At 43.1% G+C, this 18,369-nt stretch overlaps 1 protein-coding gene across 24 annotated transcripts in view; it reads right to left on the reverse strand.

The window, feature by feature from the left end:
• LMO7 (LIM domain 7) overlaps nt 1-18,369 on the reverse strand; it is a 169,857-nt gene that overhangs the window by 87,100 nt on the left and 64,388 nt on the right. For all 24 annotated transcript variants that reach the window (XM_087895542.1, XM_087895540.1, XM_087895534.1 and 21 more), the window contains one exon: nt 16,889-16,958. In XM_087895542.1, the coding sequence (XP_087751668.1) occupies nt 16,889-16,958 (70 nt within the window). The remainder of the gene's footprint in view (nt 1-16,888; nt 16,959-18,369) is intronic.

An 18,369-nucleotide genomic window follows, 5' to 3' on the forward strand; every position in this document is an offset into this window, starting at 1 on the left:
AGTGAAAAACTCCATTGAGTACATCATTTTGGCACTATTGAAGCCAAAACCAGCTCTACCTAATTCCCGCGCAAACCCACATAGTTATGATATGAAATTCCCCCTCCCCACCCATTAGTGCAGGTCACATTGTCCAATTGAGTGTTGTTGTATTGTTATGAGAAAGAGTCTCTGGGTTTGGCTAACACCTGCAGATGTGTCCTTGGTTCTCATGGCTCTCCTTCTTGAAGTCTGGAGCCTGCAGTCCTTCTCACCCTTCCCTCTCCCTCCCTTTTCATTGGCAAGCTGAGAAGCGATAATGGTTGCAACAGCATAAGCGCCAGTGTGCCAGTGTTGTCAGTGGTGTGCGATTGGTTGTTTGTTTGGAGCTAATATTTAAATATTGAGAACAGAACAAGGAAATTCTGATGATGATGTTACTTAGTCTGGTAACAAAACGTCCAGAAACTAAATTGAAACAATCTTGGAGAGCAACCCACTGCCAAAAATCTAAAACCCAAGCTACAAGTCTTTTCTATTATTTTCAGGGCAGAATTACCTCCACTGAGTTCGAGCAGTCTGAATCCAGCAACCAAATCACGGGACTGTTTGTTATTTCTTTTGATCTCACAGCAAGAGGCAGCGCTGTTTGCACAAAAGGACCCCAAATCATGAGAAAGGCATGTGAGGGACAGGACACGTTATGCAGTTAAATATTTTTAAAAATAAAAACAAAAATAATTCCTGGCCCTGCACTCAATTCCAGCTGAGCAACGCTCGAGTTGGCTGCTTTCTTCACTTGCTTAAGCAAAGGGCTGGGCGGGAATCGCGTCATCAATGCGAATTCTGCAATGTGCCACCAAACCACTGACATCATCCTTCTCCCTTTAGCTGAGCACAATTGCAAGCCTGGAGGCCTTTTTAGCAGGGATGGGAGGGGGGGAAAGAGGTGTGTAAAGGTGTATGAGAAAGGGATAAACCACACTCTAAACCAGGATTTGATCCCGTAGCAGTGATGCTGGATTCTTTCCTATCTTAATTCTCCTGCTCGTTCTTCTACATTTCTCGACTTACAACAATTCATTTAGTGATTGTTCGAAGTTACAACGGCACTGAAAAAAGTGACTTATGACCGTTTTTCACACCGACAACCATTGCAGTCCCTTAGCCTATTTAAGGAGGAACACCGACTAAAGCAATTTGCAGGGAACAACTTCGTTCACATACCTTCGTGTCTTGTCTTGCTTATCTTATCAGCTTCCTGCAAATTGCTTCTGGGCATTCTGCCAACCATAGTAAGCTTTCAGTTATTATTCTTTGAATTCTTGGCGGCTGTTAATGCAGTTAATTAACAGCCATTGTAAAACACTGGTTTATTTGGTAAACTAAGGTTTGAACGGACTTTGTGTGTGCTGTGTTCTTTGGGGTCCGTAGCTGAGGCAGAACACCTCCCTGGGGGTCACGTGATCAAAACTGGGAACTGATTCACATTCATGACCATTGTAGCAATAGCACTTAGACTTATATACCGCTTCACAGTGCTTTTACAGCGCTCTCTAAGCAGTTTACAGAGTCAGCCTATTGCCCCCAACAATCTGGGTCCTCATTTTACCCACTTCGGAAGGATGGAAAGCTGAGTCAGCCTGGTGAGATTCAAACTGCCAAATTGCAGGCAGCCCGCAGTCAGCAAAACTAGTCTACAGTACTGCACTCTAACCATTTGCTTAACAACTGTGGCAAGCAAAAAAAAAAAAAAAATTGGGGCTCAATTGTGGTTGTTCAGTCGAGGACAAACTATACTTGAATTTCAACTGGGCTAAAAGTTAGACAGGAAGGAGAACGAGTCGTAATAGCTAGGAATTAGTTAATATATGTAGGCCCTACCAAATTGAAACCTTTCAGTCAGTTATACAAACACTTCTCTTCAAGCATTTATTCTCGCCACTTCAAGTTGTTTCAGCGTATGCTTCTTAATTCTTAAACACTTCAACAGCACACACCTGTAGCTTGTACTACGAACGACACAATTACAGCCTAAGAAATCATGGCACTGTAATAACAGGAACACCGATGAATATGGGATAACAAATAAGCCGAATAAAAATATTAAAGTTGGATTGGGGTTTTTTTTCCCCCCACTAAATATCATACAGCAATTAATGTATAGCTTATACAGAATGGATATATTTGCGTATAGGATGAATGGTGTATTTGTATAGATCAGAGGTCTTCAAACTTGGCAGCTTTAAGACTTGTGGACTTCAACGCTCAGAATCCTCCAGCCAGTTTTTCACACTGACACAACATAGCTGGCTGGAGAATTCTGGACGTTGAAGTCCACAAGTCTTAAAGCTGCCAAGTTTGAAGACCTCTGATATAGATGCAAAGAATTAATATCCGTAAGTATTTTTCTTCTTCTTGAAAATCAGAGTATAATAAATTATCAACATGTACAATGAAGTTTTTTCCCCCTCCTTCTCTTTTTCTTTCAAATCTAGTCAAAGAAAAATATTAGGGACAGAGTTTTAATGGGAGGGAGGTAGCCCACATACGGGATTACTCAGCACAATTTTGCTGCATTAGTCAACAGTTGTCGTGGAACTGAACAATCATAACCTTTGATATGATTTTTTCCCCTGATTCTTGAGATATTCTTTGTAATAGAGTCACCACCTCTTCCTGGCTCTGGATTATTATCCAGCAGTCTTAAATTTCATCATGTAACCACGAGATTTGTCCATTAAAAAAGGAGATTAAATCCTTGTCATATGAATTCATTTCATGGCCTTTTAAGAAAATGTTCTGAATCTTGAAGGAAACAGTATGGTGTATCCTATTAAGCCCTTTAATTAACAAAAATAAAGAAGTAGAATATTCTCTATATATATCTGTCCATCCGTTCATCCGTTCATCCGTCTATCTATCTATCTATCTATCTATCTATCTATCTATCTATCTATCTATCTATCTATCTATCTGCTTTTCTAACAGATAACAATAAGAGCAGATATTTAATTGATTAATAAAATGACTCTAAAATATTCTCAAGGCAATAACTGTAAAACCTTGCAGATATACTGTATACGTAGAGGAGTATCTGTGTTTTATGAAAGTTACAGATATTCTTGATATTCTTCAAGCAATTGAAATGCAAGTTGTCCTCGAATTACGACAGTCCATTTAGTGACCGTTCAAAGTTACAGTGGCACTGAAAAATGCAATTTATGACCGTTTTTCCACACTTACGACCATTGCAGCATCCCCACGGTAAGGTGATCAAAATTCAAACTCTTGGCAACTGACTCCTATTTATGACGGTTGCAGTGTCCCGAGGTCACATGATCCCTTTCTGACAAGAAAAGTCCATGGGAAAGCTAGATTCACTTAACAACCATTTTATTAACAACTACAATGATTCACTTAACAACTGTGGTAAGAAAGGTTGTAGAAGGGGCCAAAGCGCACTGAACAAATGTCTCCCTTAGCAACATACATTTGGGGGCCAATTGCGGTCGTAAGTCCGGGACTACCTGAGGAACACTATATCTGTAACTGTACGAAAGTTAATCTTGACATTCTTTAAGCAACTGAAATACCTTAAAAAACCATAAATTCTAGCATATTCAAATTGCTACAGATTATATATATTGGTAGAATACATACTTTCTTACACACACACACACACACTGACCAACCCTTGTGACAAATCTCTGGAAAAGTCAACAACTCTGAAGCTGTTTCGAGTTTAAGTAATTCCATTTACGACAGCATCCCAGTTCTAGCTATATAAATGTTCAGTTCCTTTCTGTTCTCTTCCTTCCTTCCTGGCAAGTTCTCACATCTTTTTCTCCTTCTCTTCCCAATCAATTCAACAGTAGTTTGTCCTTTTCGGTCTTGTAACGTTGATGAATCACTGCCTTGAATGAAACCTACAGTTTCCCCTAGTATTCTAAAGAAAAATGGTGCGAGGTAGTATGAATATTTTCAGTGTGTGAATGTGTGTTTGTGTGTATGTTTGCACGTGTGTCTGTGCTAAACAATATTTCAGTCCCAGGAAATATCCCCCATTATTGACCTTATTATGAGTGAGAAAGAGGGGGAGAGAAAGGGGGAGGGGGAGAGGGAGGGAGAGAGAGAGGGAGGGAGGGAGAGAGAGAGAGCAAGAGAGAGACGGAGGGAGAGAGAGGGAGAGGGAGGGAGAAAGAGAGAGGGAGGGAGAGAGAGGGAGGGAGGGAGGAAGAGACAGATAGGGGAGGGAGGGAGAGAGCAAGAGAGAGGGAGAGAGAGAGAGGGAGAGGGAGGGAGGGGGAGGGAGGGAGAGAGAGAGGGAGGGAGGAAGAGACAGATGGGGAGGGAGGGAGGGAGAGAGCAAGAGAGAGGGAGAGAGAGAGAGCAAGAGAGAGAAGGAGGGAGAGAGGGAGAGACATAGAGGGGGAGGCAGGGAGAGAGAGGGGGGAGGGAGAGAGAGAGAGAGAGCAAGAGAGAGGGAGAGAGAGAGAGAGGAAGGGATACAGAAGAGGGGAAAGGTGGGAGAGGGAGATAGAAGAGCAAGTAAGACCATCGTTCTCCTGCCTTCTATTCTGCTAATAGGTAGAAATTTAACTCCCTTTAAAATGTCAATCATTGAACTCAATAATGAAATATCCCGGATTGCTGCCATTTTTTAATTTTGTGAGTTCCTTTTGTCTAAGTACCGCGGACATCACAAGTTCGGCCATGAAACCGCAGAATCTTGGGCTACAAATTAAGGCTAGCGAAATAATAAATAAGCTCTTTTACAGAGAATAAATCCGTTGGGCTGCCCCTAAGACCGTATGATCATGCACTTAGCTACGGCTTTGTGGAACTGCATGTTAAGTGAAACTAAAGCTGCACATTTCCAGCCGCACCCTATTTCTTAATGTAAACTGTACTGTCTTGGTTTTTTTTTTGTTTTTTGTTTCCTTCCGTGGTACTATGTTCTAGATGCACTTGTCTCTTGGCAACCCCCTACAAAGAAGTAAGGAATTGAGCCTAAGACCAGGGAAATCCAGGATCGGCTTTGGACGCTGCTCCCTTTAGGAAGGTGGAGTAGCATTAAAGATTATGCATGTCCAGATCCCATCAGGGGCTAACCCAGGTGCTAAGAGAAGCTTGCAGGGATTAAATCCTCTTCTTAAGGACGTGGTGAATTTGACAGCTGCCACGGAACTGAAAGACGTACATGAAAACCACCTCTAACCATCCACTATTCTCCATGGGAACCATCCCATTTTTTTGCAGGCAATTTCCTGCAAATTTTATGGAGCTGGATTGCGGCGCACACAATGTGTGTATTCCGGGTGGGTCCTAGTAATTTAGCTTACCTATTAAGAGCACGAGAACAGCTCTGGTGGATGATGCCAATGGCCTCCTACTTAGGTCAATTTGGCACACTGCGTTGGGGTGTCAAAGGGGCAGCGGAACCAGAAATTATCCACATGGGGGTTTTGCACAGGATTCCATTAACTCCACCATAAGGGCTACCTTGAGGGAATCCAAAACCTATCCACTGTCTACCCAGTTGGCCTAGAGCAGGGGTGTCAAACTTGATTTCATTGAGGGCCACATCAGGGTTGTGTTTGACCTCAGGAGCTGGAATGGGTGTGGCCACGGTGGGTGTGGCCAGCATGACATCACTCATGTCGGGGGCGCCTGTGGAGGCCCAAATGCTCTGCCAGCGAAAACAGGCTCCCGAGCTCTGTTTTCGGCTGCAACTGCCTCCTGCAACCTTCTGCCAGTGAAAACGGAGCTCGGGGGGGAGGGGGGAGGCACGTGCGACCCTCGCGACAGGGGTGAAATGCTACTGGTTCGCACTGGTTCGGGCAAACTGGTAGCGGAGGGTGTTTTGGAGAACTGGTAGCGGCGGCAGTGTGAGGCTCTGCCCACTGGCTTGGATGCCATTACTTCCTGTTTTTTACCCTCTGCGCATGTGCAGAAGGTTTGCAGGTTTGCACATGTGCAGAAGGTCCTTCCCTGCGTAGACATGGCTGGCTGGGATCAGCATGCTCGAGGGAAGGGCCAGGACCAGAGGGGTCTCAAAGACAGGAATTAGCCTGCTCCACTCATCCTCCCAACAGCTCATAATTGAAGCATGATGTCACTGAGAACCTGCTTCCCTATTAATTTGCCTGATCCTTTGCGAAGCTCTCAAATTAGTGGCTTTCCCCCATCCCGAGGGCGGCGAGCAGCCCGATTTAAAATGCAGCCTGCGTTTAAAAGGCAGAACCTTTTAAACCTTTTCCTGGTTCTGAAATTATTCGTGCAGACAAACACCCATTCCACCATAAGCCCAGCAGCTGACAAGCGAATAACCAAGCTTGCGATCGGTGTTATCTTCAACAAGATGAGATAGGCAAAAGGAGAAAATGACACTTGAGCAAAAATAGAAAAGAAAAGACAAACAGAAGAAGAAGAAGAAGAAGACAAACAGAAGAAGAAGAAGAGGAAGAAGAGGAAGAGGAAGAAGAAGAAGAAGAAGAAGAAGAAGAAGAAGAAGAAGAAGAAGAAGAAGAAGAAGAAGAAGAAGAAGAAGACTCAGCAGTTTCAGCCATCACTGAACGTCAGTCACAGAAATTTGATTAATAAGCAAATAAACTTCCCAACAGTGAGCATTGCTTGACTTAGAAATATTGCCCAAATGGCTTTGAAAAGTCAAAATGTCCTAATGAAAGCATTAGATTCCATCTAATTTTATGGTTTTATGGCTTTTTTTTTAAAGGTTTCCAGTTGTGCAATTGGAGGCCAAATCCAGGGAGAGGTTCAAAACAGGCACACCCAGTGTTTTAGACTAGACAACCATCATCCCCAGCAGTGCTGCCTAGGGGTTGGAGGGGGGGAATGTCATTGTCCCCATTTAACAGATGGTTAAATGGAGGATGACATGAATCTGGGGCTATAGGTTGAAGTTGTTGCCACAGGGGGAAAAAGAGAGAGAGGAAAACATAAATTAACTACCCCAGAAAATGTACACAACTGAAATTGAGAGAGTTTGCTTTCATTTTCCCTCTTAGCCTCCTGACCTCACCCTTTGATCTAACAATGGCCGAGAGGTGGAGAAAACCAGGGCTGAAATGCTTTTCCGGTTCGGACCGGATTGCCCGATCTGATAGCGATGGCGCTGCGGATCCCTGCGCCCCTCCCCATGCCCAGCTGAGTCGCACGATCACCAGAGGCTTTTTTATTTCACTTTTAAAAGCATTTTTTCTACAACCTCTTCCAACAAAAAAAATGCTTTTAAAAGAACAAAAAAAGCTTCTGATGATCGCGCGACTCAGCTGGGATCGTCAGAGGCTTTTCAAAGCATTTTCTTCTGCAATCTCTTCGGCGGAAGAGGGGGTAAAAAAAAAGCTTTGAAAAGTCTCTGACGATCCCAGCTGAGTTGCCTGATTGTCAGAGAGGCTTTTCAAAGCATTTTTTAAAAAGCCTCTCTGACGATCCCGGCTGAGTTGCCTGATCGGCCGAGGCTTTTCAAAGCATTAGAAAAAAATGCTTTGAAAAATTTTTTTTTAAAAAAAGTTGGCCACGCCCACCCAGTCACATTACCCCCACCACCAAGCCACGCCCACAGAACCAGTAGTAAAAAATTTTGGTTCTGTGGGTGTGGCTTGGTGGGCGTGGCATGGCTTGATGGGCATGGCTTGGTGGGCGTGGCAGGGGAAGGATACTGTAAAATCTCCATTCCCACCCCAGTCCAGGGGAAGGTTACTGCAAAATCCCCATTTCTTCCTGATCAGCTGGGACTTGAGAGGCAGAGCCTTGGTGGCGCAGCAGTCTAAAGCACTGTTAAGTAACACCAGCTGCCTGCAATTACTGCAAGTTCAAATCTCACCAGGCTCAAGGTTGACTCAGCCTTCCATCCTTTCGAGGTAGGTAAAATGAGGACCCGGTTTTTGGGGCAATAAGCTGACTTTGTATAAAAAAAGAACACCGCTTGGGGGGTGGGGGCGAAAGCCCTACTAAGCAGGTATATACAAAAGTATGAAGGCTATTGCTTAACACATTGTAAGCCGCCCTGAGTCTCCGGAAAAGGGCGGCATATAAATCGAACCAATAAATAAATAAATAAATAGATGGGGGTGGGGGCGGTCAGAATTTTTACTACCAGTTCTCCGAACTACTCAAAATTTCCGCTACCGGTTCTCCAGAACTGGTCAGAACCTGCTGAAACCCACCTCTGGTTACACTCCTATGAGAATCTAAAGTCTGATGAGCTGAGGTGGAGCTGAGGTGGTGGCGAGCAGCGTCAAATACAGATGAAGCTTCACTTGCTCGCCCACTGCTCACCTCCAGCTGTGCAGGCTGGTTCTTAACAGGCCACGGATCAGTACCAGTCCATGCCCTGGAAGTTGGGGACCCTTGCTCTAAGGGGGTTAATCCCCACCTAGAGCGTGGAGGGCTGGAGGCTCCTGACACTTCCTAAGGCCCATCCTCATTTCTATCCGAGGCATGGGCTGCTGTGGCAGCTGGTGGTGGCTCCTTTCTCGCCGCTATCAACTTCACCAAACCCTCAGAGCCTGCTGATAAAGGCAGAGCTTGCTCAGAAGTTTGCCGTCTCCCTACCCGGCGTCAACAAAAATGAAGGGAATGCCGATCAGCACCGATGATGCACATCATAAAAAACTTCACTTTGAAACTAGAGATGGAGAAGAAAGACAAGCTTGCAGAGAGCTGGCCAGGAAGTGTTCAGGGCAGGGCAAGTATGCGCATTCTTGACCCACCCATTCTCAGGGCTGCCTACTCACTGGCTCCTATGTTGAAGGACATTCGACAACAAGGAGACAGCAAAAAAGAAGACAACAGTCCTCCTCCGATCCTCCGAGGTTTCTTTTTGCTTCACACTGACTAGAATGCACATCTTCTGGTCAAACCAGTTTGGGGTTCAAGCCTGCCAGGGGACGAGCTGCCAACTCCCTGGCATAATCCCTTGTCATCGGGCTCGCTGGAAAACAAGAATGCGTACACCCAGGATTTTTGAATGCCTTCGCTGTTGGGCTGAATCAGCCACCAATACAACATGTTGACTTGTTTGTGTTTCCACCACGGTGAACGTGATCCCAGCTGCTCAGGAGGTTCCCATGTTTACCACGCGTGCACAATACAATCAAACTAGAGACGGACAGTCAAACAGGTTTGATTTTTGGGGACGGGAAGGTGGCATGGTCTGGAAGCTGCCTCCCAACCTGAAGTTTCTGAGTTGTGAGGATACGTCCTCCCTCCACCGACAGAGAAGCTCAACCGCCAACCAGAAGCACCTCAAGAGAGGAAGGCCATCTCTTTTCCCTTCCTGGCAAGCTCCGTCCAACGTCAGTCATATCTGGAATTCTCCACAACAAGATCCAACTTAGAAACCTAAATCCGATCCCTGGTCTCACCACTCACTTTGGAAATTGGACCCGCAGGGGGGATAAATATAATTTGAATAGCAATGGCTTAGGAACTGCAACTACCCTGCCATCTGTAATTTAGCACAGATGAAATAATTAAATTATTCAGCATGTCCCACTATTCATTCGAGACAGGGTGAAATCTACTTACCTTCCTTACTGGTTTGGAAGGGCACGCGCCACGCGTGCGCACTCACATTGCTCGTGCATGCGCTCATGTCACATGCACACCTTCGGCGCATGCGCAAAAAAACACCCAGGCGGCGATCGCTACTGGATCGCCGAACCACAGGGAAAAATCGCTACCGGATCGGATGATCCGGTCCGATCCGGGAGCATTTCATCCCTGATTCTAGAGCAGAATAGAAGAAAAGGGTTGTGGGAAAGGTTTTTTGTGACCAGGCATGGCAGAACCAAAGGAACATCTGGACAGGAAAGGCCTGAGGAAGACGCTTGGGTGGATTCTGTTCAATGTTCAATAGACACACGTCTATTAGACATGTCTACTAGACACATGTCTGTTAGACATGTAATAGACATGTCTACTAGACATGTCTATTAGATACATTGTCTAATATTATATTATATTATATTATATTATATTTATTATATTATATTTATTATATTATATTATATTATATTATATTATATTATATTATAATATTATATTAATTATATTATATTATATTATATTATATTATATTATATTATATTATATTATATTATATTATATTATATTATTATATTATAATATAATATTATATTGTCTAATATAATAATATAATGTTCAGGGCTAAACATATGAACATGTGAATGTTTTTAAAATGTTATCTAATTTTAGGTTCTATTTAATTGGGCCAAACTATGTTATAATAATAATTTTAATTAGCAATTTTATTATGTTTATGTATCTATATTTTTCTTGACTGTACACCGCCTTGAGTCCTACGGGAGGAAGGCGGTATAGAAATATAATAAATAAATAAATAAATAAATAAATAAATAAATAAATAAATAAATAAATAAATAAATAAATGATAGATAGATAGATAGATAGATAGATAGATAGATAGATAGATAGATAGATAGACAGACAGACAGACAGACAGACAGACAGACAGACACAAGGACATTTTTTTCCCCAAATGCCATCACTCTGCTTAACAACTAATTCCCACAACACTGTCAAATAATTTACTAAGACTGTATTACTATTATTCTTCTCTTCCTTACTGGTATCTATCTCTTCCCACTTAATACTATAACCATATGGCTTGCATCTTTCAACTATATTGTTTTTTCCTAGTACGATTTGATAGCTTATTAGTTACCTTGACTATCACTAAGTCTTATATCTTTTTATTCTTGATGAATGTATTTTTTTTCTCTCTTTTTATGTACACTGAGAACATATACACCTAAAGACAATTTTCCTTGTGTGTCCAATCACACTTGGCCAACAAAGAATCCTATCCTATCCTATCCTATCCTATCCTATCCTATCCTATCCTATCCTATCCTATCCTATCCTATCCTATCCTATCCTATCCTTTTCTGACTTTTGGGTACAGAAACATATCCTGGTTCTCCAAAGCATGTTTTGAATTTTAGAGGAGTACCTGGTCATGCTCAGAAAAGATACTTAATATGAGGGTTTGGTTGCTGGTATTTAGCATTATTTTGTCTGCATTTATGGCGAAAATGGGCTTTATGCTACCAGTGCCACCGGCTGTTCTAGACTATTTACAATTCCACATTTGTTTCACACATAAATCAAATAGGTCTTACAGTTATTGGGCAATCCTCGGAGCAAATTAAGTGTGCCTTTAATAGCCTTTAAAGCTTAAACATTATTTCCCCTCTTTGCATAGGGAGGGAGTGTACTAAGGAAGGCTACTCCATCACTTTTTAATCTTTCCCTGTGACTGTAAAAGGGAATCAGGAAGTACTTCAGTTCATAAACCGTGACAGCTACGGCGGCGATTAATTTTTACAACTTGCATTTATATAGTGACCAAATTATACATCTTCTTTGAAGGGTTTATAATTTGACGAGCCGTCATTACCTTCCTGGGTGGTGGGAATATGATACGTGAAAAAATAAAAAATAAAATCCTATTAAAAAAATGAAGGCATTTCTGTAACTGAAATAGGACCAGCAGGAGTGACATCCTGGTTAAAGTACTACTGCACTACAATTGAGGGACCCATTTATAACCCCTCCCCCCAGCCTCAGAAGCTCCCTACATGACTTTGGGGGGGGGTAGTCCTGATATCTCCCCCTGCCCCAGCCCAGCCTCCTTCATGGGCTCCTTATTGTGAAGAAAAACAGAGGAGAGAGTCCGGAGAGTTCTTGATTTACAACTATTTGTTTACTGACCGTATGAAGTTACAAAAGCACTGGGAAAAAGGGACTTACGTCCGTTTTTCACACTTGTTTGTTTGTTTGTTTGTTTTATTAAATTTATATACCGCCCTACTCCCGAAGGACTCAGGGCGGTGAACAGGCACAAAATAAAATACATAAATACAAAAGTTAGAAACATAATTAAAACCAAATTAAATAATTTAGCCCAAGACAATTAAAAATCCCAATAATTTAAAACAAATTAAAATTCCAATTTAAAAATTGAAAAGAAAGGGGAGAAAATTAGGCCAGGCCGTCTTGCTGGAATAGGAGGGTCTTAAGAGCACGGCGGAAAGTGCGCAGATCCGGGATCCTCCGTATCTCCGGGGGGAGCTTGTTCCAGATAGTGGGTGCCCCCACAGAGAAGGCCCTCCCCCTGGGGGCCGCCAGTCGACACTGCTTGGCTGACGGCACCCGGAGGAGCCCCTCTCTATGAGAGTGTTTACTTACGGTCTACTTACAACCGTTACAGCATCCCCATGGTCACATGGTCAAAATTCAGATGCTCGGCAACAGACTCATATTTATACCGGTTTGCAGAGTCCCAGTGGTTGTGTAATCACTTTTTGAGACCTTCTGACAAGCTAAATGTCAGCCTCCGCCTTTTTATTGCTTGATTGGTCGGCTGCCATTGTAATGGGGGGAGGGGGGAGCTGTTTGAATGTCTGGGAGGGGGGGAAGTGAGCTGGTGGAGAAGAAGGGAGGAAGTTTTCCTCAGCGTTTTCTCCGTAGCTGGGAAGAGCGCTGATAATCACTCAAGGTCAACCGTCGTGGCCTATCAGGAGGATGGCACCATTGGAAGCTGCACCCCACATGACCCCTGCGGGGGATGTGGATTGGATAATCCTGACTGGACGATTGGAGGCAGGGTTTTAAGGATGCTTCCTATATGTGATTTTTGCGCCTATTGCCTCAGACCTTGCTTTTTTTTTGGTTGCTTTCAGTTCATACTCAGTAAAAGTACCTTTCTCTATGAAAATGGAGTCGGGGTTTTTCTTTCTTGAGTCCTGAAAGGAGGCACACCTGACACAAAATCAATGGGAAAGCCAGATTCACTTAACAACGGTGTTGCTTCCTTAACATCCGCATTGATTCACTTAACAATGGTGGTAAAAGGAAGGTGGTAAAATGGGGTAAAAATTCACTTAACAAGTGTCTTGCTAAGCAACAGAGATTTTGGGGTCAATTGTCGTCGTAAATTAAGGATTACCTGTATTCTACCCTGGCCTCCTGGAGGGAAGGCAAGGAGATAAATCTCACCACTTAATGCCAACAGGAATTCATGCGCTACCATGTGGTGGAATGCAAAGGCAGCTGCCGAAAAAGTCAAACCCAATTAAATTAGGGACAGATGTGTGTTTGCCTGATTCCCAGCAGTTCATTGGTACTGCTTGGCTTTTGAGGTGGATTGGCTTCTTATTCAACTCAACTCAAATGAAAATTGAGTGTTACTTTGGGGGAGGAGAGTAGAGAGAAGGAAAAGTTCTTACTCAGGTGCCGTGATGGCGAACCTGCCGGCAGCCCTCCCAGGCTCTGTTTTCACTGGCGGAGGGTTGCAGGAGGCTATCGCAGCCAAAAACGCAGCTCGGGAGCCCTTCTAGCTGGCAGAGCGCTTGGGCCGCCACAGGCGCCCCCTGACACAAGTGACGTCAATCTGGCCACACCCACCCTGGTTTATGCTCACCCCGGGCCCCTGGGGGCGGGGCCAGTCAGAATTTTTACTACCGGTTCTCCGAATTACTCAAAATTTCCGCTACCAGTTCTCCAGAACTGTTCAGAACCTGCTGAAACCCACCTCTGGAGACCATGTTTTCCATCCTCTATAGAAAATTCCTCCTTTGTTTCATCAAAGGGCAAACACAGCCACCACCCACCAATCACTTGCAGATGGTCCCACCTCCACGACAGGAGACGATGTTTATATGGTTTAGGTGAATAAGAAGGCAGAAATAACATCATAACCAAAGCCGGGCAAGAATTTATGCACCACTCCGTGTGTATGTATGCAGAATAAATCTGTTTAGTCACCATTATGCAATCCTAGCATTACAATCCTTTAAATAGGTTTGGGGGGGGGGAATATTCTTCTTCCAGCTCCATGAAAGAAAGAGTTTCTACAAAAAAAACAAAAAGAGGAAAGTTTCAAGGGGTTTTTGAACCCAAAACGTAATACCCAGGAGCAGAATTGCAGTGGTGGAATTGTTGCGATTGTGTTAATTAGGTGATTTCTCCCCCAAAGATATGAAGTCTTGGCTGAGACTGGGAGAGCTTGGTCACGATGAGTAACTACAGAAAGTATTTTTCCTCCATGACCCAAGGGGAGCTGAAACATGACTTCATCGCCTTAACTTCTCCTCTTGAAAAACAAAAGGGTGCCATTCTGAACAGATCATGGGGTGAATATTCAGAAACAGTTTTGCTGCCTAAGGACACAGGACTGGCTGGAGACCTGATCATTTATTTTTCAGCAATTCCTAGCTTTTCTAGGCAAGCATTTGTTGTTGTTGTTGTCGTTGTTGTTTTTACAAACGTCTCCGTTTATTCGCTGCAGCTTTAAAAGCCCATAGAACATTTTATATAAAGAGCAACAGAGATGGAATTTGCTAATTGGAACTCTGCCCTCCTAGCAAACACAATGCCCAATTGAAAACAACCAAGGACATCAATCTCTCCCCAAACATTTTCAAATAAACACCCAAAAATGTACTTTGCTATGAGCAGCATTTTGGAGAAAGGTCACAGTTTTATGGTTCTTAAAATTACCACCCCCTTTCAGATGAAAGCCCAGAATTTGGTCCAGTCGATATAACAGAATCACAGAGTTGGAAGGGACCTTGGAGGTCTTCTAGTCCAACCCCCTGGTCAAGAAGGAGACCCTATACCATTTAAGACAAATGGTTGTCCGGTTTCTTCTTAAAATCCTCCAGTGTTGGAGAAACCACAACTTCTGGAGGCAAGTTGTTCCACTGATTAATTGTTCTAACGCTCAGGAAATTTCTCCTTAGTTCTAGGTTGCTTCTCTCCTTGATTAGTTTCCACCCATTGCTTCTTGTCCTGCTCTTAGGTGCTTTGGAGACTAGGCTGACCCAAAGTATGCATGCCTCCTTTAAAATGCTTGTTGCAGAAAGAGAGAGAGAGAGACAGCGAGAGGGAGGGAAGGAGGGAGAGATGATAGGTAGGTAGGTAGGTAGGTAGGTAGGTAGGTAGGTAGGTAGGTAGGTGGGTGGATGGACGGACGGACGTAGATATTGATTTTTTTAAAAAGCCTTCTTAATACTGACCATTGAGGAAACTCTTATTCTATTTAGAAGATGTGTTGCAGGAGTGAAATCCTATTGGTTTGGACCGGTTTGGGAAAACCGCTAGGGATTATGGGCATCAGTTCCCCGAACCGGTAATAATTACCCCTCCTTGGCCCCACCCACACCTGGCCGATCGCTGCTCACCTCTTCCGGCCGCTCGATATTCCACAGAATTCAATGTTAAATGCAGCAGAGAGAATGCAAACTTTTCTCCCCCCATTCTGAACGGAGTTGCTGCAGCCTGTCCCTTTAAGGTAGTCCCCAGGAGGGAGGAGGACAGGGGGGAGCAGCTGGAATGGAGCCATTTTTGTGGAAGGCAGGAAAATGGGGAAGGGGATTTTCCTGCCTGTCATCCATTCCTCAAGCTCAGCACAGACTGAGGGAAGAATGGTAGGCAGGAATATTCCCCTCCCCATTTTCCTGCCATTCGCGGCAAGGAGTGGTTGGGAGGGGAGGGGCCGGTGAGGAGCCCCTCGATGTGAGTGATGTTGAGTTGGCCACGCCCACCCAGTCACATGACCTCCCCCCAACAAGCCACGCCCACAGAACCGGTAGGGGAATTTATTTCACCCCTGATGTGTTGATTTGCATTGTATAATGTTTAAGAAGAGGCTTCCTTCTCCTCCTTTTCCTCCTTTTTAATTTACACAGGACCCTGATCTGGATCATGATTATTATTATTATCAGAATTCACAAGGTTCCCCCACCATCCTTTTGTTGGGAAAAATTCACATACTTCCTTGTGGCTTTGAGAGTTTGACTTCAAAACACACAGGCATCGTGTAGGATTGGGCTTATTAATGCACCAAAGCAGGGGTGGGGGGTGGGAGGGAACAAAATAAACATTTGGAATGATCATGGATGTTGCATAAGAAGAGAGTGGGCAGAAGGGATGAGACCACCTCATCCAATCCTTAAGCTTGTCAGGAGCCTGCTGTAGATCAAGGCACCAAGCCATCTCAAGACAGACGACCAGCTGGAAAATACATCATCCAGGTTTATTCGAATTGGAACCATTTCCGTTGGGTATGTTGCCTAGGAACCTAACTCAAAATCTGCCTGCACCCAACACCACTTCCATCAGGGAAGAACCCAGAATTGTCACAACTCGTGGTTCTTACAGGCTATTTTTTGCTTATGGACCACAACCGCATTTCTGATTAGATCCCCTTCTCTTTGGACAAAACATTGCGTTTGAAAGGAGAAATGGAAGACAAAAGTTATGCTTTTTATGGTTAAGATTCATATTGCATCTTGATGACAATTGTCTAGAGGAACTACTACAAAATTGAACTATTAGCAGTGGTGGGTTTCAAATTTTTTTACTACCGGTTCTGTGGGTGTGGCTTAGTGGGTGTGGCATGGCTTGGTGGGCGTGGCAGGGGAAGGGTACTGTAAAATCTCCATTCCCACCCCACTCCAGGGGAAGAATACTGTAAAATCTCCATTCCGTCCCCACTCCAGGGGAAGGTTATTGCAAAATCCCCATTTCCTCCCGATCAGCTGGGATTTGGGAGGCAGAGAATAGATGGGGGTGGGGCCAGTCAGAATTTTTACAACCGGTTCTCCGAACTACTCAAAATTTCCGCTACCGGTTCTCCAGAACTGGTCAGAACCTGCTGAAACCCACCTCTGATTATTAGTCATGGCATGGCTAACCGGTATGAATGACAACCAATAAATCTTCATCACCCCCCAGAAAAATAAGCTGTGATTATGAGACAATAAAGCTTTAATCAGGATTGGTGCCAACTACCCCTCATACAATGCCAAAAACCCAAAATTTTACTACCTACCAGTCCAGCTATTGGTGTTGACAGACGGTTGATCTTTTTAATGATGCCAGGTTTGATCTTGTTAATTAGACTATTAAAAAAGTGAGAGAGAGAGGGTTAATCAAAAATTTAAACACATTTTTAAATTCTAAACATACGCATTATGAGTACAAAGTAATGCTTTCTCTTCCCCTCTTCTATAAACACACACAATATATATATTGTACTACTTTGTACTTTTAATATCTATGTATATATGTGTGTGTATTTATATATATACATGTATATGTGTGTGTGTGTGTGTGTGTATGCATGCATGCATGTATATATGTATATGTAAACACACACACACATACCGTTTTTCCCCGAAAATAAGACCAGGTCTGATATTAATTTTTGTTCCAGAAGACGCATTAGGTCTTATTTTCTGGTTATGTGTTATTTTGGGGGAAACAGGGTATATGTATGTGTGTGTGTGTGTGTGTGTGTGTGTGTGTGTGTGTGTGTGTGTATATATACACACACACACACATATACATACATACATACATACATACTTTTTTTTAAAAAAAAAATTGATTTATATGCCGCCCTTCTCCGGAGACTCAGGGCGGCTTACAATGTGCTCAGCAATAGCCTTCATCCTTTTGTATATTTATACAAAGTCAGCTTATTGCCCCCACAAACTGGGTCCTCAATTTACCTACCTTAGAAAGGATGGAAGGCTGAGTCAACCGTGAGCCTTGGCGAGATTCGAACTTACAGTAATTGCAGACAGCTGGTCTTAATAACCAGCTTAATAACAGGGTGCCTTAGACCATTGTACTACCAAGGCTAAAGATACTACCAAGATAAATATATCATTTATATTTCGCTGATAAAGAAATAAAGGGAGACTAGTATAGATCTATTTCAAGCTATTTAGCTCTCATCAGTTAGTCATACCCTTACTCAGATTCAAACTTGGGCTACCTGCATGTTAGGCAGTTGTATTAACCTCTAACCCACAAGTTCTCCTCCCTTCATCAGCTGAATCGAACAATATATATATTGTTCAATTCAGCTTTTGCATAGATTAGATACCTGATCTATATTAAATCAAAATTTTGTTAACCCTTGGAAAATAAATACACTATATTAATGAAAGATGCTAAATGGGAGCTTCACATAGCTGGCTATCTAAAATATTGTGTGTGTGTTTTTTAAATTTTCTTTGCTTTCAAGGAAACTCTGCTCTGTTTAAGCAAAAGATTTCATCCTAAATTCTTGCCAAATCTTCGGCTGGTCTCAGTATCACTATGTATGAATCAACAATCCAAAATCTTTTAAAATCTCTTTTGTTGTGGAATAAATTTCTGATAAAACTGATTAAACTCTTGAGTTTCTTGGAACACAATTAGATGGCTGCTGGCTTAAAGATACAGTTTATAATATCAGAAAGTGGTTAGACTTATCAGTTCTTTCTGAAAAACAAGACACAATCAACTTTGCGGTGTGAGTTA

The sequence above is a fragment of the Pantherophis guttatus genome, chromosome 5, assembly GCF_059756535.1.
Source record: "Pantherophis guttatus breed Tessera chromosome 5, ASM5975653v1, whole genome shotgun sequence".
NCBI classification, from domain to species: domain Eukaryota; kingdom Metazoa; phylum Chordata; class Lepidosauria; order Squamata; family Colubridae; genus Pantherophis; species Pantherophis guttatus.